General features: G+C 37.7%; 1 protein-coding gene across 1 annotated transcript in view; it reads left to right on the top strand.

Annotated features, from left to right (window-relative positions):
* Nucleotides 1–22120, top strand: part of Rnf170 (ring finger protein 170) — a gene marked incomplete at its 5' end in the record, with an annotated part of 54887 nt that overhangs the window by 28457 nt on the left and 4310 nt on the right. Inside the window, 4 exon segments of the mRNA XM_005397069.2 lie at nucleotides 9290–9365; nucleotides 10369–10477; nucleotides 15970–16043; nucleotides 19931–20041. Coding sequence (XP_005397126.1) covers nucleotides 9290–9365; nucleotides 10369–10477; nucleotides 15970–16043; nucleotides 19931–20041 — 370 coding nt within the window.

Here is a 22120-nt window from a genome sequence, read left to right as displayed (position 1 = left end):
TTTGTAGCCCATGCTGGCCTTGAACTCACAACGATACTCCTGCCTCAGCCTCCCGAGTGCTGGGATAATAGGGGTGTGCCACCACACCCAGCTCCAGCCCAATGTCTTTTCACTGAGCTAGATCTCCAGACCTTGTTTTATTTTTTGAGACAGGGCTTGCTAAGTTGCCCAGGCTGGGCTCAAACGTGGGATCCTCCTGCCTCATCCTCCCAGAGTTCTGGGATTACAGGTGTGCACCACTATCCGCAGGCATTGAAAATTTTTATAAAACATTAATGAAAACGGTTGAAGAAGTCACAAATGTATGGGATGATGGCCTGTGTTTGTGTATTGGAAGAATTAATGCTGTTAGAATGTTCTTATGACCCAAGGCAATCTATAGATTCAGTATAATTTTTATCAAAACGCAAGTGTCATTTGCTTTTGAAGAACTGGAAAAACAAGCCTTATATCTCTGGGCACCTGTAAAGACCCCAAATTGTCAAAGTAATCTTGTTCTTAAAAGAACAAAACTGAAAAAAAGAAAAAAAAACTGGAGGCATCACACTACCTGATTTTAAAATCTATAATGCTGTAGTAATCAAAACAGCATTACAAACGAATGAAACAGAATAGAGATCCAGAAATCTGTACATTTATCTGTACAAAGATTTGCCAGGTGTGGTGGCACATGCCTGTAGGCACCCAGGAGGCACCCAGGAGGCTGTGGTAGGAGTATTGCTGTGAGTTTAAGGCCAGCCTGCACTACATACCAAGACCCTGACTCAAATAAACAAACAAACAGAGTTTAACAAGCAGTGAGAAAAATCAGTTTCTTAAAAAAGATTTAGGGAAAACTGGATATCCACATGCAAAATGATGAAGTTGTGCCCTTAACTGTGTATAAAAATCAATTCAAAATGGATTAAGGATTTAAGTATAACACCTACAACTTTAAAAATACTAGAAGAAAGTAAGGTGTGGTCACTGGAAAACAGTATGGAAGTTCCTCAAAAAATTAAAAATTTAATTGCAGCACTCTGGAGACTGAGGCAGGAGGATCACTATGTGTTCGAGGCCATCCTGGGCTACATAGTGAGTTCAAGGCTAGCCTGAACTGCATAGTGAGACCCTGTCTGAATCAATCAATCAATACATACATACATACATAAAAATAAAAATAGAAATACCATATGATCCAACAACTGCATTTCTAGGTACAGTATTTATTAAATTATTATTACTATCATTCTTTGGTTTTTTTGAGACATCTTGCTATGTAGTTCAGGCTGACCTTGAACTCATTGTGTTGGCCAGGTTAACCTCATACTTGCAGTGATCATCCTACCTCAGCCTCCTGAGTCTGGGATGGCAGGCATGTGCCACCATGCCCGACTTGGGTATTTACTAAAATTAGTATGTTGAAGAGATGTCTGTACCCATGTTCAGTGTAGCATTATTTATAATTTCTAAGACATGGAATCAACTTAAGTGTCTGTTAGAGGATAAATGGATAAAGAAAATGTGGCACATACATGCACACTATTCAGCTTTATTTTTTTTATTTTTTTTTATTAGTACATATTTGTACTACACTGATTATACTCATTATGAGGAACTGATACATGTATATAACACATCTTCATTTTCTTTTTCATTTGTTTCCCATCTCCTACCTCCTACTATTTCCATCTCCATCTCTTGATCTCCTTCCCTTTTGCAAAAGACTTTTGTCCCTATTTCCTATTACTTTTTATTTAGCTCTTTACAGCTTGTAATAGCTGAGTCAGGGAGGCTGCAGGGGAAAAGAATCCTTTCTGTATTGTTGGTATAAATGTAAACTAGTACAACCACTGTAGAAATTATAGTTAAAAGACAGCCTATGGAAGGAGAAAAACATTTTTGCCAGTTCTTCCTCAGACAAAGGACTAATATATAGAATTAAAAACTCAAAGAAACTCAATATAAGACTCAGTCAAAAAATTGGCCACTGAAATGAACAGATATTTCTCAGAAGAGGAAGTACAAATGGCCTATAAATACATGAAAAAATGTTCAACATCACTGGCCATTAGAGAAATGCAAATTAAAACAACACTTAAGATTTCATCTTAAACCAGAAAGAAGGGCTATCATCAAGAAATCAAATACAAATGCTGTTGAGAAGATGGGAAAGAAGAACCCTTCTATATTTTTGACAGGAATGTAAACTAATATGGCCTTGATGACAATAAGCATGAAGTTTCCTCAAAAAAGTAGTAGAAATTCCATTCAACCAAGTTATTCTTCTGAGTATTGGACTCCAAAAGTTAAAGACATTATATTACAGTGATACGTGCATAACCATTTCATAGCAGCACAACTCACAACAGCAAAATCTTGGAAGAAATCTTTAAGAAATTTCATGTCACTCAGCAAATGATTGGATAAAAAAGTGTGGTATCTGTGTACAGTGGAGCACTACTCTGCCATAAAAAGGATGAATTTGAGTCCTTTGTCAGAAATGGATGCTTCTTGAGTTCATAATGTTAAGTGAAATAAATCAGACATGCAAGCTTAAATATTACATGATTTCCCTTTTATGAGAAACTATTCAGCTTTATAAAGAATGGTAATCCTGTCACTTATAACAACCTGGGTAAGCTTGGAGGCTGTTGTACTGGCTGAAAGAAGCCAAGCACAGAAAGATAAGTACTGCATGTCCTCAGTTATCTGCCCAGTCTGTAAAGTTGAACTCATAGAAACGGAGAGTAGAGTGGTAGTTGCCAGTGTCTGAGGAAATTTTGGCCAGAGGATGCAAAGTATCAGTTAGAATGAGAGATTTTTTTTAAGTATTGAAAAGGAAGGAGGAGATAAGAAAAAAACCCGTAAGACGCAAAACCATAAGTAAAGTAGCTCATTCAAAATTTGTTATTGTTACAAGATTTTTAAATATTTTTGCTAATTTTCTAATTTCTCTACTATGAATAGTTCTTTTTTCCACTACAGATTGAAATAATACAAAGTCCGGGGCTGGGGATTTAGTTCAGCGGCAAAGCGCCTGCCTGGCAAGCGCAAGGTCGTAAGTTCGGTTCCCGGTACCGGAGAAAAACCAAAACCAAAAAAAAAAAAGAAATAATACAAAGTCCAAATTAAAATTTTTCCATTTATTAAAGCCATTGTACATAGTAGTAGATGGCAGAAATTTAACAGTATAGGATACACTGTTTAGAAAAATAACTAGCTAAAGGTCACATTTAAATTGTATTCAATTTGGGACCATCATTTTAAACTGGAAAACAGTCCCAGCACTCTATGAGGCTGAGACAAGAAGTTTGTAAGTTCAAGCCTGGCTGGAGCAACTTTGCAGTTACTGAGGCTTTGTCTCAAAATTAAAACAAAACAAGCAAACAAAAACCCTGTGGATATAGCTTACTGTGAAGACCTTGATTTCAATCCCTACTATTGCAAAAAATAAACAAACAAAAACCATTCAGGGCAAATTGTCAGAAGGGTGAAAGCTATAGAAACAAATCATATAAAATGCTTGAAGGAACTGGGGCTGTCTAGCTTTAGGAAGGGGTCTATTGACATAAAAGGTATGTTTGACTGTGGTGAGGGCTTGTTTTGTTAAAGAATAAGGCCAGGTGGGGTGGCCTGTGCCTGTAGTTCAACACTTAGAAAGCTGAGACTGGAGAATCTTTTAAACCCAGGAGTTAGAGACCAGCCTGGACAATACCGTGAGACCCTGTCTCCACAAACAACGGAAAGAAATTAGATTCACTCTATGTGGCTTCATGGACGAAACAAGATGTGACTTTGGCCTAACCTAAGAAAGAATTTCCAATTATGTAAGGTATTCCCCTTATGTAGACATTGTTTTGTGTCATATGATTGGGCAGGAGGTCAGTTTAAATTTCTGTTCAATGCTCCATATTAAAATTTAATTAGTGGTTGTAATCCTACTGAGGTAATCAGTTAGTGATAAGTTAGGGGGTAGTGTGTATAGTTTAAAATTTAAATAAAAGAACATCGGGGGGCTGGAGATTTAGCTCAGCGGCAAAGCGCTTGCCTGGCAAGCGCAAGGTCATGAGTTCGGTTCCCGGTACCGGAGAAAATAAATAAAAGAACCTCTTGTCTGTTTGTCCAGTTTCTTTGATGGTTTTAATCATAATCAATTTGGTCATTTTTGTATTGTGGTAAAATATTCATAACATAAAGGTTATCATTTTAACCTTTTTCTTGTTTGTTTGTTGAGACAGGGTCTTACTATGTAGTTCAGGCTGGCCTTGAACACACCATGTGTCCCAGACTGGCGTCACACTTATGGCACTCCTCCCACCTCGCCCTGTGTGTGCTGGGATTGTAGGCATGTGCTACCATGCCCAGTTTCATTCTAACCATTTTTAAGTGTACAAGTCAGTGGCATTTAGTAGAGTTACAATGTATAAGCATCATCCCTATCTACTTCCAAAACTTTCTCATCACCCCAAACAAAAAATCTCTTCCCATTTAGCTAGCATATTCTGATACTTCTTCAGCCACTGGTAAGGTCTGTTCTACTTTGTGTTTCAATGAATTCGCCAATTTTAGGTTCCTCATAGAGTAGGATCATACAATACTTGTCCCTTTGTGTTTGGCTAACTTCACATAGTGTTTTCGAAGTCCACTTATGTTGTAGCATGAATCAGAATCTTACTCCTTTTTATGGCTAGATAGTATTTCATCATATGTGTACACCGCTTTTTGCTTATCTATTCACCCTTTGATAGCCTCTTGAGTTATTCTCACCATTTGATGTTGTAGATTAGTAAATAGTGCTACTATGAACACTGCTGTATTCTCTTTTTGAGTCTTTGCTTTTACTTGGAATTTCAGGGTCATATTGTAATTCTGTTTTTGTTTTTCTTTGAGACAGTATCTTACTGGGTTCCCCAGGCTGGTATGTTTGGCTTTTTAAGGAATCTCTAAACTGTTTTCCACAATGGCATCTCTGTTTTACTAGCATGCATAAAGGCTCCCGTTTCACAGCATCATTGCCAGTACTTACTTTTCTGCCTTTCTTTCGTTCTTCTTCTCTCCCTTAACTATCATGGGAGTGAAACAGTATTTCATTACAGTTTTGAATTGCATTTCTCAAATAAGTAATGATATTATCATTTCATATACTCATTAGCTATTTGTTGGAAGTACAGTACTTCCATTGAATATTTTGATGCCCTTATCAAAAATCTGTTGACCATTGTCTCAGCCAGTTTGGGCACTTACAACAAATAACCATAGACTGGGTAGCTTGAGCAACATTTATTTCTCATGGTGGCAGAGACTGGGAAGTCCCAGGTCAAGGTGTATTAGCTTAGCTTTCTGTCATTGTGACACAATACCTGAAATAGTCAGCTCACCAAGAGAAAGGGTTTATTGTAGATCCTGTTTTCAGAAGCTCCAGTAAGCGATCCAGTAAGCTCCAGTAAGTTGGCCCCATTGTTTGGGGCCTTTTGTGAGGCAATATATCATGGCACCGGGAGGGATGGCAGATGGCAGGGCAAAAAGTGCTCATGCATCTCCAGGAAAGTGAAGAAAGAGGACAAGACTGAGGCCCCAAGATCGCCTTAAGAACATGACCCCAGGACCCTAAAGACCTGCTACTAAGCCCTTCCATCTCCTAGTAGGTCCACCATGGGCACGGGGGACCTCGAACACATAGGTTTGTGGGAGACTGAAGATCGAAACTGTATAATAAAGTGTTGGTCTAGTGTCTGGCAAGAGCCTACTTCCTAGTTTGCAAATAGCTGCTTTTTCATTGTAATTTCACCTGAAAGGATACACAGATAGAAAGGCATATTTTCCATGTTCCTTTTCATGTGTGGTGCTAGGGATTGAGCCCCAGCCTTGTACATACTAAGCACATACTTTACCACTGAGCTGCATCCCTAGCTCCCCATTTCTCTTATAAGGCCACTAATTCCATCATTACAGTGCCACCTTATGAACTAATGACCTTTTAAAGGTCTCATCTCCAGATATTATCACATTGGGGATTAGAGTTTCAACACAAGAATTGGGGTGGGGGGTCCCACAAACATTTAGTCAATAGCAACCATATATGTGAGAATTGCTTTCTGAGCTCTTGTGTTCTAGTCCATTGGTTTATAATGTCCTGTCATTTTCTCATCGCTAAATTGGTCACAGTAAGATGCTAAGAAAGGCATTGACTCAAATACAGAACCCAAATACATTTGTTGTTACTGAATATCAATGATATATGGTCCTTCTTTGTCTTTGAAAGGGAAAAAACCAAAATTGTCAAACCAGTTAAGTTGTGAGTATTACCGAAAAGGAACCAGTAACCTTTAATATGAAGAAAGAGGGCCAGGGACATAGCTCAGCGGCACAAGCACCTGCCTGGCAAGCACAAGGTCCTGAGTTTGAGTCCCAGTACCAAAAAATAGCTGAAGAAAGAAGTGATACATCAAAGCATAAGAGAAGAAAGATAGATGGGATTGAGTTATAGAAATTTGCAAGACCCTTTGGACTGGTTTCTGATATATCAACAAATGAGAGCTGGTAGTGATACCTTGAGGAGGAACAGGGCTTTCTAAACAGAACCCCCATCGCATAGGAGATAATATCAAAAATCAACAAATGGGATTATATCAAATTAAAAAGCTTCAGGGTCTGGGGATTTAGCTCAGCGGCACAGTGCCTGCCTGGCAAGCGAAACGTCATGAGTTCAATTCCCGGTACTCGAAAAAACCAAAAAAAAAAAAAAGAAAAAAAAAGAAACCAAATTAAAAAGCTTCTGCACAGCAAAAGAAACAACCAGTGGAGTGAAGAGACAAGCTACACAGTGGGGAAAACACTTTCGCCAGCTACACCTCAGCAGAGGACTAATAACTATAATATATAAAGAACTAAAAACTTACTTACTCCCCCGAAATAAAAGACCCAAACAAAAAATGGGCAACTGAAATGAATAGATACTTCATATAAGAAGAAATAAAAATGGCCAATAAATACATGAAAAATGTTCAAACTTTTTGGCGTTTAGAGAACTGCAAATTAAAACAGAGATTCCATATTCCTGAAGGAATAGCAGTCAAGAAATCAAGTAGTAACTAATGCTTGCAAGGCTGCAGGGAAAAAGGAACACTTCTACATTGTTGGGAATATGAAATAGTACAACCATTACAGAAATCAGCATAGAGATGCTTCAAAAAACTAAAACTGAAAATTCTATTCAACCCAGCTATTCCCCCTTCGTAGGTATCTTCCTGAAAAAAATTAAAAGACATCATATTACAGTAATACATGCCTGCCCATGTTTTTCACAGCACAATTCATAATATGTAAATCTTGGAAGTGGCCTATATATCCATCAACAGATGAATGGATAAAGGAAATGTACTGTCTATACCCAGTGGAATTATGCCACAATTCCATAAAGAAGGATAAATTTGAGTTGTTTGTAGGAAAATGAATATACCTTGATACCATATGTGAAATGAAATACATCAGACACACAAGCTTAAATATTGCATTGTTTCTTTTATATGAAAAATCCAAAGCAAAAATAAAGAATAAAGTAAAAGAAAAACAATAGGAAACAGGGAGAGGGGTCTTTTTGCAAAAGGGAAGGGAACCTTCCTTTTGAGAAGATGCAGGGAGAGTAAGGGGAGGAGATGCATGAGAAAAGAATTAAGATGAGTCTTGTGCATGCACTAACTCCCCAGGATGAGTGTAATTATTATGTACTGCAAATATGCACTAATATTTTTTAAAAGAAGAACAAATAGAATTATAAATTATTTACAGGTACAAAACACTGCTGAGAGAAAATACACACACACACACACACACTAATGAAGACTTCCCATAGACTGGAAGAAAGATGAACATACTACCCAGAGTGATCTGTCATTTTCTTATAACTAAGTTGATCCCAGATTTTCTTGTTTGGTTTTCAGTCTGTGTTATCCCATTGTTTCTAAACTTTTGGTTCTATACTCATACCTCTAGCTGCCAGTGACGTTTAGTTACCTAACTTTGGCTGTATTCAGCAGTTTGGGCTATTCTTGTTCACTGGTTGTATTTTGACTTTACTAGTAATTCTACTGTAGCTTTAAGGAATCTTACACCTCCCTTTGTATGGAAAGAAGCCCAGTGAAAGGCTTTCTAGGCACATGGTTCAGGTCTGCACTTGGAAAATCTTATTCTTTTTTCTTCCAATGAAAAGGAAGTGATTTTCTGTTCTCAAAGAATAGAGAATTTTATCTAGCTGAGATTTCACTGGTATTTAAATGAGATGATTCTTGGGCTAGTTAATTTGATAGATTGCTTTCATTATACAGATAGATTTCTTTCACAGATCGTTAATTCAGTGATAAAAGTGTAACTTGTTTTGAAATGAAGAATTCACCCAAATTCAAGTTTAAGCAATTCAGTAATTTCATTACACTTATATTATACTTCCACGTAGATACTTGACTTTAAGTTGGTTTTCTATCCTTTCTGAACTCATGCTTGTATTTTCTACACTGTCTTGGTAAAATTTGAATTTTCCCAAAACAGGATATTTATAGGATGGATTTCTTTATTTTTTTCTATCCCACTAGGATGCTAGAGTTATTTCTGTTCAATATGGCCTACCCAAAATGTAAGGCTCCCTAGAATATTATTGTTCAAGATATTTAAATTTAAGGGGAAAAGTCGATAGTCAAAGGAGGTTGAACTGTGATTCAAGTGTAATCTTCACCCCCACCTTGCAACCTGACCTCCACTTGAATTTCACAGCTTGTCTTAACTCATCCTTTTATATTAACCACCAACCTCTTAGCTTTCACTCTCCATTTTCAAGTTAATATTAAGATATTAGTGGTATATTAAGCTTTGGCTTTTCTACATATATAATTTTAGTTTCTACTTTGTCCCCCTCCTCTCAAACTGAAAAGTTAGAGAAAGACTAATCCCTCTGGGAAATGTTTAAATACTATGTAGAAAGATAGAGCTGCTTATTTTGAAGAAATTTCACAAAACAAATAAATGTATTTATTGTTTGTACTATTTAATGATTATAATAAATCTCCAAATTAAGAGGCCTCTGGATCTTACCATTTGGCAGTTAAATCTGAAACTAGCCAGTGGTCAGTAATCAGGGAAGAACTCACCACAGAGTATCCCACATTGTGCAGTTCTGGACTTGGGAGTGCAACTGAGTGTCATTAGTTACATTTGCTTTCATAATAGTGACTCTAAAATGAAATGAGACTTAGAAAACAAGCGGATTAATCTGACAATATTTTATATTAAACATTTATTATATTCTACTTAACAGAAATGCACATCAGAACATTCATCCAGAAAACCAAGAGCTAGTAAGGGTGCTTCGAGAACAACTTCAAACAGAGCAGGTACTGTCATATGATGTATACGTTTTGCAGTTGTGCTGAAACATTAATAAATTATTTTTAAAAAACATTGTTTCTGTAGTGCTTTAAGTGGCCTTAGATTGTTCTTCAGATTTGTATATTTTCAGGCAGGTGCTGCGCTGCTGAGGTATATCCTCGGCCTTTTTTTTGTCTTTTTGAGACAGGGTCTTGCTGTGCAGTTCAGGCTGTCCTTGAGCTCACTTTGTAGCCCAGGCTGGCCTTGAACTCACAGCAGTCCTCCTGCCTCAGCCTCCCAAGTTCTGGGATTACAGGCATGTGCCACAACGCCTGGCAGATTTGTATATTTTCAGATTAAGCAAATTGCCAAATCTTAATCTATTCAAATGTTTGCATGTTTTTATTAAATTGCTTTAAAAGAGAACAGTTTTCCTATCTATTTGCACAGAAATAATTAGTATAATTGGCCTTATCTGAAATGTGGAAAAACTTTTTTAAAAAACATATACACTCAGACTTTCAAAGAAATGGCTAAAAGAGGCAACTGTTATTTTTAAACCTGTAATCCTAGCACCTGGGAGGCTGAGGCAGGAGGATTGCCATGAGTTCAAGGTTAGCCTGAGCTATGTAGTGAGTTCAAGGCTGTGAACTTCACAGTAAGACCCTATCTCAAAAACATAAACAAACAAAAAAATCAAATTTTATTTCCAGTGAAGTTTTATAATTTATTCATTCACTATATATTTTTTTGAACATCTACATGCTGAACACTGTTTGAGATATTGGTAATTCAGTTGTGAACTAAACAAACATTCCTACCCTCATGGACCTTATTAATGCAAGAATAGTTTAAGTATATTAATAGTAGTCTATTCCAGAGCTGTTGTTATCCATGTCACAAGACCTTGAAGTACAACATATCCAAAATGTGATGAGGATTAACCGTGAATATTTTTAAGTGTAACTTAACATAGTATTGAAAGCCCTTTATGTAAGGTATAAACATGGATCCATGTCTGCTTCTCAGGATGCACCTGCTGCTGCTCGACAGCAGTTCTACACTGACATGTACTGTCCAATCTGCTTACATCAAGCCTCCTTCCCTGTTGAAACAAACTGTGGACACCTTTTTTGTGGTAAGCACACTATCCTATGCTTTTGGAAGTATAGATCAAGGCGTACATATGTACACTGATTCTAGGGTAGATTGGTTCTGATATACTGTTCTACTTGTGGACCCAACATATTTAGCATCTAAGTAATATACTATTACATGTATACTTAATTTTTACTCTGTGTTGTTTAGCATCTGTGAGTTCAAAAGTTTAAAAAAACCTATTCAGATTCTCAGTTAACAGGAATTTGTTTCTTTGCATGGTGGTTCAAGTATTTCAGTGGTATTAGAGAGTCACTGAATCCCTCCCTGTGCTTCCCTTCTTGGTAGTTTCATTTAGGAAGGTTCTTCTCTGAAGAATCATGCCTAAAACCTTCGCGTAGCTCTACTACCTCTCTTTGAGTCAGTACAGAAGTTCTTACATTATCTTTCTTTGTCAACTCAAGAGAGTTAGAGAGGGAGAATAAGAATCCTAGAGCATGTAGTAGGACAAGAAGAGAATACAACTTCACACTAACTTACTGTTGTAGTAAAGGGCGCTTCTCACTTGGTTTTTCTGACCCTCCAAAAAGATTTACTAGAGAACATTGATGTATTGTATTGTTGTTGCTTGTTATAGCCATCAAAGAGTAGGGGATGCCTACTATGTGCTGGACATGAACAGGCTTAAACTTGTCTAACCATAAATGAGAAGACTGAGGTTTGGTGACATTTAGAAAAGGATATTCCACTGGCTAAGCAACAGAGCCAGGTTTTAAACCTTGGTCACTTTTCAAGCCCTGTGCTCAGTTTCACTATGTGATTGGTGACTTATGCAACAATTACCCTGAATATTACTGTCTATTTAGATTTGTTCAGTCATTAGATTTTTTTTATTAGTAGTGTTTCTTTCTGCTTATTGAGAAGCTGAATAACTAGTTATTCTTTAACATTTGAATCTAACAGAGACTAAATAAAAGTGGCTAACAAGTTGAACAGGACATTGGAAGTCATCTACCCTGTTCCCTCAGACATACCAGGATAGGGTCTTAATTATTTCCAAAATGAACCAATTGTCCACATAAAGACTGGTTTAAAATGTAGCATACAATGATCCCCTAAATTACTTTCCCCTTTTATATCTTTTCTTTGACTTCAGCATAGAATTCTTAGGTACAGTGTTAGTATTTATGCTGTTGGAAATGACGTAAGTATTTGAAATCCCTACCGTGCAATCCAGAGTTTTTATACCTCATACTTGTTTAGCAGTCCAGTCCCATATTGCTTCATCCATTCATTTCAACCTCTTCCCTAAGGTTTTTTTTTTGCCTAAATAACTAACAAATTATAAAACATTTATTTTCATTTCAGTGTTTTAATTATCTGTTGGAAATGCTAATGAGATATGTCTTAGTTACTTTTCTCTTACTGCTGAGACAAAATACCCGACACCCAAAGTTAAGTGGGGAAAGGTTTATTTATCTCACAGTTTGTGGAGGCTTCAGTCCATAATGGAATAGGCCCAAGGCAGGGTGGCCCATGGCAGAGGAGCAATAGTTCATGGCCGTGGAAGACAGCACAAGCAACAAGAAAGGAGAGCAAAACAAGCCTTTTTCTGTCCCTTATATCATGCCCAGCCTAGTAGGATTAGGACATTGCCTGTTTAGTCAGCAGATTGATCCAGCAATTACCTACCCTTAATCCTAGCACCCTTAACCCCAGCATAGCACTACAAATCAATCACACACTAGATTCGCCACCTCCAAAAAAAAACCCTATGACTGCATGAGGCTTTTGTGGACATCTAGACACAAACTATAACAAGCAGCAAAATCATGAAAGATACTTGAAAGTGTGATGACCACCAGAGGAGGCAGAAACCTTTCTCGTCTCAGACCTCTGGTAGATGTTCCTAATCCATCTGACAGTCTTTTCTTCTGAGCCTGGATGTACCTAGCCTCAGGACCCTCTTAACAATCCTCCAGGTGGTAGCAGTCATGAGGTTTGGCAGCCCAGGTGAGTTTATTCACCAACCCAGGCTTGGCTAATTCAGTATATGTGCTGCCGAAGCGAGCACCAGGCTTGGCTAATTCAGAGGATAAGCCTGTCAATCCAGAGATGGCTGTGTTGTATTTTACTTCTAAGACAGCGAGATAGATTGCTTTTGATATCCTGCTCTGTTTATTAGCAATAAGTTCAAAGATTTAAAAAAAAATTGTTACTGTATTCAGCTTTTCATACAGAAATGGGCCTTTTTGGATACTAGTTCAGGTAGGTTAGTAACATGTATATCAAGAGCACTTTAGCTTTGTTCCTGTATGTAGAATCACACTTCTCTTTCATGATGGTGAATTAAGAATAATAGCACCAGCAGATACCACTTTATTTGCTTTTCTAACCCACAGTATTTTTTTTAATTCTCCAGCAAGGTTAAGAGGTCTTATTCTCATCTTACAAATAAACATACGGAGAATGTGTAACCTTGACAAAAGCTATTGTGTCATCTTGCGCATTGTCTTAGTTACTTTTCTCTCCTCGCTGGAACAAAGTACTTGACACCCAAAGTTAAAGGGAAAAGGCTTATTTAGCTCACAGTAGGTAGAGGTTTCAGTCCATAATTGACTGGCTCCAAGGCAGGGTGGCACATGGCAGAGGGCAACAGTTCATGGCGGGGGAAGACAGCAAAAACAACAAGAGGGGAGAGCAAGCCTCTTTCCATCCCTTATATTTTATCCAGGCTACCTACCCTAGGGCAGGTATAGCACTCACACCCTTAATCCCAGTATTAGACTGTGAATTAGTCACAGACTAGATTCAGCTGCCTCTGAAAAGCCCATACTGCATGACTGCATGAAGCTTTGTGGGGACATCCAGACACAAACCGTAACACCCACCACCCTACTTGGTTGGATGGATGGTTGGTTGGTTGGTTGGTTTGTGTAACATATTTAACCAGTAGAGACCACCAGGCTTTTATAAAGGCAACATGGCATGGAATTTATTGTGCCCGGGTACAGGCAGAGAGCGTAGACCTTCTGCCCCAAACAGAGAGAAGTGTGTCCCTTTTATAGGGGTGGAGAGAAGGCAGACATTAGACAGGAAGATCCCAGTGAACATCTGTGGTTAAAGTTTTCTGGCAATCTTGCATCTTAGTGGACAGAGTCCTTTGAAGTGTCCAGTGTAAATTTTTGGGTGTCTCCAGATGTCCCCAGGACCTGCAGAATTCCTTGTCCTATCGTACCTCCTTTGCTGTGCTTGTGGATGACAACTTCAGTACTCTGCTGAGTTCCTTGCAGACAGTAGTACTTCTGCCAGCAAACAGGTTGGGGCTGGGAGACTCAGGTCCCATTGCAGACTTACAGTTTGCTTGCTTGCTTGCTTGCTCGTTTTGGTGGGGTTATCTCAGAAAATCACTGAATTGCCCAGGCAGGGCTCACTTCAGCGTCCCAGAGTGATATGATTACAGATGTACACCATGATACCCACTTCAGCTATCTTTTTTACAGGAGGAGAAAGTTGAGGAAGAAACCAAGAATTTAATAGGAGATTTGAATGAACTGAGTATTTGATTCGCTGGGGCATAGTTTGTCAGGGCAGGCAAGTAACTACTCCATAATTTGCAAAACTAGAACCCTTATACCCCTATTTGTGGAAAAGATTAAATGAGTTTGGTATATATCAAAACTCATTGAATTCTGAGTGAAAAGGTAGTAAAGCTAACATCATCACAGATAGTAAAAAATACCATGACAGATAGTAATAAAATGGACAAATTAGTAAGTTTTGTTTTCTTATAGTTCATATTTCAAGTTAGATTTCTCAAAGTACCTAATAAGTATTACCTCCCTGTAATCCCAACACTTAGGAGGCTGAAGCAGGAGGATTGGAAGTTTGAGGGCAGCCTGAAGTATACAGCAAGACCCTGTCTCTAAATAAACAAATAAATAAACATTAGTTAATATAGCACTGTCTGAGAGCAAAGATACCAGAAAAGATTATTTGGTTTTTAAATTCATCTTTAAATTGATGAATTTGGCTGGGTATATAGCTCAGTGGCATAAGCGCCTGCCTGGCAAGCACAAGGTCGTGAGTTCAATCCCCAGTACTGCAAAGAAAAAAAAGAAAGATAAATTGATGAATTCATTGTCCTCATGCCTCAGTTTCCCAGAGCACCAAACTTATAAGTATGCCCCCTGCCTCTATACTCCTTTTTACTTAATACTATATAGTTCAAGATCTAGTTGCTTGCTAACTGATTTAAGTATGTCACCTTGGCCTCCGTGGGATTGCCTTACTTATGCTTGTTCTGAATTCTGATGTAGAAGAATAAGAATAAGGAACACAGGAGGGTGAAGGTAGGTCTCTAAGGTAGGAGTAAGAATACACAGGTAGAGGAGAGACTTGGTTCAGCACTTTCTTAACATTTAGCTCAGATTTGCCTATGGGACCTGGACAGTTAGAGATGCAGATGTCCTGAACAGAAAAAGTGAGTTGGCCCCTTAAGCACCAGACATTGTTTACGAATGCTTACTCTTTTGTGTATCTTAGCAGTACTCCTTGAAGTTGTAGTTTTTTTATTTTTTTGGATTTTTGAGGCAGAGTCTTGCTGCAGTTCAGGCTGGCCTTAAACTCATTATGTAGCTCTGGCTGGCCTTGAACTCGTGGTAGTCCTCCTGACTGTGCCTCCCCAGTGCTGTGACAATAGGCGTGCACCACCACGCTCAGCTTCTTGAAGTTTTTTGCCTATCCACTTAGTTCCCCAGCACTCTTTGAGGTCATCTGAACTCTTCCTTTATTTAGATGTCTTCAGCTGTTTTGCTGCTCAAGAATAACCTTTACACAGAAAAATTATACTCCCATATTACAAGAGTTGGTTCAGTTATTGAACTGGACCATAAACTTTATTAGGACAGAGAACATAGAATCTTTAAATGTGTTGGTTCCTTGCTTTTTCTACCAACAGTTAGTTAATACATCAGTACATATAACTTAGATTTCTAAGCTCTTAAAAAATAAAAATTTTGTTTTATACCATACATACCAAATTTGGAACAAAAAATTTATGCTATGATTTGTTGGTTGTCATACTTACAATGATACTTACCATTTTGTTTAATTTACACAGGAAATACGGTATTTTGATTGCATTGAGGCAGTTACTTGATTTTGACTGTGTAAAAATATATATTATTTAATAATTTATATAAAAATATTTTTAATAGCTGAAAATTGTTATGTTACTAGATATGAATTTACCTAAAGAGTTGGTTGGTTGGATGAAGCAAATATTTTTTTTTCCTTGGGACAGGATCTTGCCATGTAGCTCAGGCTGGCCTGGAACTTTATAGCTGAAGCTGGCTTCAAACTCAAAGTGATCCTCCTGCTTCAACCTCCTGAGTGCTGGGATCACAGGCGTGTGCGCTCCCCCATGCCTGGCCAGCAAAAACTATGTTTAAACATTGTTAAATATTTGAAACTTTCTTAAGATGTTATGGACTTTAAAATATTTAAAATTGTAATGCTTTTTTCCATTAGGTGCCTGCATTATTGCATACTGGCGATATGGTACCTGGCTTGGTGCAATCAGTTGTCCAATCTGTAGACAAACGGTAATTGGTTTTATATCCAGAAAGTATCATTTATGCTGCTTTATTTTGTGTATTTGGTTGGCTGAGGTTTTCTGGGGTTTTTGAGTTCATATGACCTTCAAGTCCCACAGGCTTTACTGCTGAGCCCAGGCTTTACCCCTTGCCCATCATTTGTAGATTTTAGATTTTATATCTAAATTTTGAATTTTTTTTTTTTTTTAGCAGAAGTTCATTGATCTAAAGCTTCTATGATTTTACTCAATTATTTACAAAACAAAAACATTTTTTAACATAATACAGGAAAAAGACATTCTATTTGAAATCCTACAGTTGTAGTAAAAAAGCTGATGAATGCTGCCAGAATCATAAGTCTTTGTTGTAATACCAGTAAAGGAATAACTGAACTAGCTAATCACACTTATGCATATATCTCTGACCTCTTGTGAGGGGACTTTTCCCTTTCTTATTTACATTTAATCTGCCTTTTGTGTGTTTGCTTTTTGGGGGAAGGGTGCTGGGAGTTGAATCCAGGGCTTCAGGCATGCTGGGCAAGCGCTGTACCACCCTAGCCTTTCCTTAGTGAGGGTTTATATATCTTAAAGTGATGTAGAATAGTTTTTTCAATGGTTCAATTTTTATAGACATAGCCACACTTGTTTCAAACACATTAAACATCAGTAAGGCCTAAGATTTTATAAGTGTAAACTAGAAGACAAATATTAGCAGAGAGGAGATTTGCTAATTTTTCTCCATTTCTCTGACAAATTGGAGAAACAAAATACTGAACCAAACAATTCTGAAAAAAACTGAAGCTCTTCTTTTTTTAATATAGCAAAGGAGTTCATTCTATCATTTATATAGGTGCTTTTTAATAGTTTCTTTTAAACAAAAATATATCTTTCTGATAATAATTTATGATTATGTAAAAAGATGTTATTTTCTTTGGAAGTCTTCCAGCCTATAAGATGAAGATAAAAGTTAAATGCATACACTTACTTTTGTTCCCTCCAGAAACACTTTATTAAAACAACAGAGAATTTTGTAAAAGCCTAAACCTATAGAGACAAAAAATAAAGTAAAATGATAAAAGGCAACAGCTTTTTAAAAATTCTTTGTGTGATTTTCTCTATGGCTGTTAAATTTCACAAAGTATAGCACACTTAATTACTGAGAAACAGTGGTAGTCACCTCCAGGTGTAAAATACAAACTGGCCAGTGGCCCCAGAAGCCCCATAGAGCTTCCTCCAAATCTCTTAACTCTCCTTCTTCCCCTAAAGCTAGCTCTTATCTGACTTTTGTGGTAGGCATTTCCTTGATTTTGTAAATCATTGTGTTGCCTCAGCATGTATCTCTTAAGATTTTGGTGGGGACAGTCTGATTTTTGACCTTCGCATGAAACCTTATTATATGCATTGTCTTATACTTGTGCATACATACACATAGTCAGCCAAAAAAATATATACATCAGGAAAGTAAAAACTTGTATAAATATTTTAATATTAATTTTATTGAGACATCATGAAATTAATACAAGTTATTTTTGGCCTCTACAATTGTAGGAGGTGCTCAAAGTGGTGGCCATTAGCTTCCAGACATAAATTGAATGGTGAACTGCTAAAGCATGTATACATTTTTTGGTGGACTCTGTATGTGCCCTCCAGCCTTTATTCTGGTACCAATCACTGGTCTCTCTTTTTTTTTTTTTTTGGTGCAGAAAGGGAAGTCCACATCTTTTGTTTTCCTTTCTTCTGTAATCCCAAATTCTACCTCATCCATGTTGTGCTTTTTCTCATGAGTTCAGGGAGAGATTTTTTTGTATTGCCTCTTCAGTTGATTTGATTATTGACACAAAGCAATCAACACTGAGCACTGAAGCTAATTTACTAGTACCATTTGCCATCTTTTGCTGTCAGTGACATAGAGACCTGGTAGTAGGTCTTGCACTGAAGAATTAGTCCCCAACTTGTCTCCTTCATCCATGTATTTTCATAGGACATTTGTATGTTAGCAGGTGGTTTCCTTTGTCCCACCCACATATTGACTAGAGGCTAATAAGGTAAGGATGGAGTTATGTTATTATAATAGCTATCACTTCCCTAATTGTAGAGTAACTCAAGGCAAGACAGATGGCAGGTACTCCTCTGCCTCCAGTTTCACTGAGCTCTGTTAGTAAATGGTCACAGAAATAATAATGCTCAGGCTGCTGCCTTCGGCTTGACCACACTCATCATTTCTCTCTGTACGTTAACACCAAACAGTTCTACCCACAGGTTCAGGCTTAGCGTTAAGTTTCAAGGTTTCTGACTCCCCAACAGAAATCCTTCTTCTCCAGCATTGCTATAACAGTACCCCTAGTGCTGTGTAATCCACTGGGGAACATGTTTGCCTCCCCTTCTAGTTCGAGTATTGAGTTCACTCAGGGGCAGGCCACATCTTCGTTCTGTATTTGTAGCACCAACACAGTGCCTGGCCTACTGTAGGTGTTCCATTAATGTTAACTGACAGGTGAATTTTTATTAATCTATGAAGGAAGAAATGGCTGCGTCTGCTGCTCCTACTTCCTGCGATTAGTCATTCCTTTGTCTAGCTGTTTGGCAAACATCTGAGCCATGGGAAGCCCCACTTCTACAGTTTGAACTAAAGAAGGATAAAAACAATAGCTAGATGATTTAAAACAACCTGTCATACTTCTTCCCATTTTTATATTATCTTATAACTCAGCAGTAAGCATTTTCTGTAGGTTGTATTTTTAAATATGTTTCTTTTTCAAGGTCCTGTTGCCTTTAAATTATCTTAATATAGTCCTGGGACATTGGTGTATCCTTCATACCAAAACCGTGGAGGAAGCAGATGTTAAAGATGTTATGTTCTACAACAGTATCAAGAATTACAATATTTATTTAGTAGGTTTCAGTGTTTAGAGTTGCTCCTTATAATATTATCCATATTATGGTAGCATTCAAAAATATGTCAAATACTAGTGAGAATAATCTTTTTTTCTTTTTTAATACTGACAGTTAAACCTAGGGAGTGCTGAGCTACATCTCCTTCATGTTTTATTTTTATTTTGGGAGTCAAGGTCTCACTAAGTTACCCAACTTGAGATCCTACCTTAGCCTCCCACTAGGTGGGATTACAGGCATGTACCTCCACACCCAGCGAGGAATCGTTATTTTGATACCAAGGCAGAAATACTTACTTTTCCCTGTCAAAGTGATAGGTGCTGTATATATTTTTAATGTCACTTTGCTCCTGAATGTTTTCTTATCATTCTTATATCTTCAAAGTTATATGTGCCCAAACAGAACTATTGAATTTATTCCTGTGTGGGAGGAAACTATTAGAACTAGTGTTTGAATATGGTACCCATTTTAGCTTATAGGAGTTCAAATATATTTTACTTTGTGTGTGTGTGGTGCTGGGGATCAAAATCGGGGCTAGCCAAGACGTCAACCATTGAGGTACATCCCCAGCCCCTTACATTGTTTTTTTTTTTGTTTTGTTTTTCGTTTTGTAGATAGGGTCTTGCTATGTAGTTCAGGCTGTCCTTAAGTTCACTGTGTAGCCCAGGCTGGCCTCAAACTTGTGGTGATCCTCCTGCCTCAGCCTCCCTAGTGCTGTGATTACAGACATGCGCCACCACACTCAGCCACATTGGATTTTACTATAAGGCAGTAACTTACTTGTGTCCCGTATATGTTCCCTTTATTGAAAGAAATAGGTAAAATATGAATTTAAAAGCTTTTCTTGGGCTGGGGATATAGCTCAATGGCACAGTGCCTACCTGGCAAGCACAAGGTCCTGAATTCAATTCCCACTACCCCCCAAAGCTTTTCTCATTCTGTTTTAAACATAAATTGAAAAATTAATGATGCAGAATATTTAATAGCTTTTTTCTATAATTGTAGGTAACTTTACTCCTAACGGTATTTGGTGACACTGATCAATCTCAGGATGTTGTAAGATTGTATCAAGATGTTAATGATTATAATCGGAGATTCTCAGGGCAGCCCAGATCTGTGAGTATTGTTATAATAGTACAAAGTTAGAGCTATTATATTCCTTTTTGTAAAGTAGGATTTATGAACAAGTATTCTTTGACTGTGAAAACTCTCATTATGTGTGTTGGGCCAAGTAACAGTTTTCCTTTTTTTTTTTTTCCTTTTAGAGACAGGGTCTCCCTATGCAGTTCAGGCTGGCCTTGAGCTCACTTTGTAGCCCAGGCTGGTCTGGAACTCAAAATAATCCTCCTGCTCAGCCTCCCTACTGCTGGGATTACAGGCGTATGCCACCACACTAGGCCACGGTTTTCCTTCTTAAAAAATAAAAAGCATTATAAACGTCTTCATGAAAGAGAAGAGAAACTAGCAAAAAAAAAAAAAAAAAATGGAGGCAAATAGAAAATTATTGACTTTTTGATTGTAAATCATTATTTGTCTTGTGAGAAAACTTCTGGAGAAGGTTTTATAATTTTTGTGTTTCATTCTGTCTTATTTACCCTATTTTCCTATTTGACTGACTCATTCTGGTTTTCTCATACCTAACAAATAATTCTAGCCATGTGAATATAACAGAATGTGTACTTCCGAACTGAAACTGTACTAATTGCACATTTATCTGGAGAGCATCTTGTGGGCTCAGACTCTAAGTCTGATGCTTGGCTCTCATTTTTGCTGGGTCAGGTACCTGATTACCCCGTTGACTCATTCTTTTCTGTCTTGATTTCTTCGTCACATTTCCCTCATCTGCTCCATAACTTCTGTTATTCCTTTTCTTGCTCTTTTTTGGGTGCCTAGTATTTTTGCCTCATGAAAATACCTAGACAGTCTGCATTTCTCAGTCACCAGAGTCATTGTGCTAGCCTGAGCCGTCGTCACCTCCTACACACACACACACACACACACACACATACACACACCGTACTTTTTTTTTTCTACTTAGCAATCCAACTACTTTTTTTTTTTCTACTTAGCAATTCAGCTAGTATTTTCAGACCATGTTGCTCATGTGTTTTAAAACTTCCAATTTTTTGCTGGGCACGTGACCCAGGCCCCTAATCCCAGCACTCAAGAGGCTGAGTTAGGAAGAGTGCCGCAAGTTCAAGGCCAGCCTGCACTACAGAGCAAGACTCTGTCTCACAAAAAAAACAACTTACAGTTTTTGAACTAATATTCCTACTCCTTCCTGTCATTCACAGGGCCCTACCTGATCAAGTCCTCTGTTCCTCTGTGCTTTGTACCTTTCCTTGATGACCACACTTTATCCCTCAGAGCACACTCATAAGGTCTTCCCTCTTTCAGGTCTTCACACAAAATACTTTTTTGGCTTTGTCTCTCTGCTCTGCTCATTTCCTGCTTCTCATCTCTTAGATGAGACCTGTCTTAAATACTCTTCTCAGAAAGGCATTTCTGACTAGCATTGCCCCCTATTCATTTCCTTCATTGCATTTTATCACAGACAGTAATCCAGGTCTTCCATATTATTTCTCTGTAAATAGACTAAAAAGTTCATGAGAGCAAGGATTTGTGTTTTATTTATTTACTACTATATTCTCAGTGCCTTATTTAGTGCCTGGGGTATAGACCTCAACATTTGTTGAATACTTAGGATGAGAATTGACACTATGGCTCCTAAGCAAAAAAACAATTTTTTTTTTTTTTTTTTTTTTTTTGTCTCTTTTGAGACAGGATCTCACTGTGCAGTTCAGGCTGGCCTTGAGCTCACTTTGTAGCCCAGGCTGGTCTCGAACTTGCAGCTATCCTCCTGCCTCAGCCTGCCAAGTGCTGGGATTACAGGTATACGCCTCCACACCCAGCTTCCCCAGCCAAAAATATTAAGCTGTCAAAATGCTTCAGTATTAAATAAATGTGTGCTTTTCTCCTTCCTAATTCTTTGTTTTATGATGTCATGTATCATTTTCTAGGTGTGTAAACAATAAGGAAACCTAAGTCCAATTATTATCTATAATTGTTTAGAAACCTGTTTTACTATTTTTGATCCAGCAATATATTTATGGTATATGATGAAATTACAACATAAAAAAGGGCCTTTAGCTGGTTGATATTCTTCCACAGTTGAAGTAAAAGTATGTATAATAC

The sequence above is a fragment of the Chinchilla lanigera genome, unplaced genomic scaffold (genome assembly GCF_000276665.1).
Source record: "Chinchilla lanigera isolate Chin_1 unplaced genomic scaffold, ChiLan1.0 scaffold00056, whole genome shotgun sequence".
Lineage (NCBI taxonomy): Eukaryota > Metazoa > Chordata > Mammalia > Rodentia > Chinchillidae > Chinchilla > Chinchilla lanigera.
The sequence above is the reverse complement of the archived record's forward strand: the minus strand, read 5'-3'. Positions and strand labels throughout refer to the sequence as shown.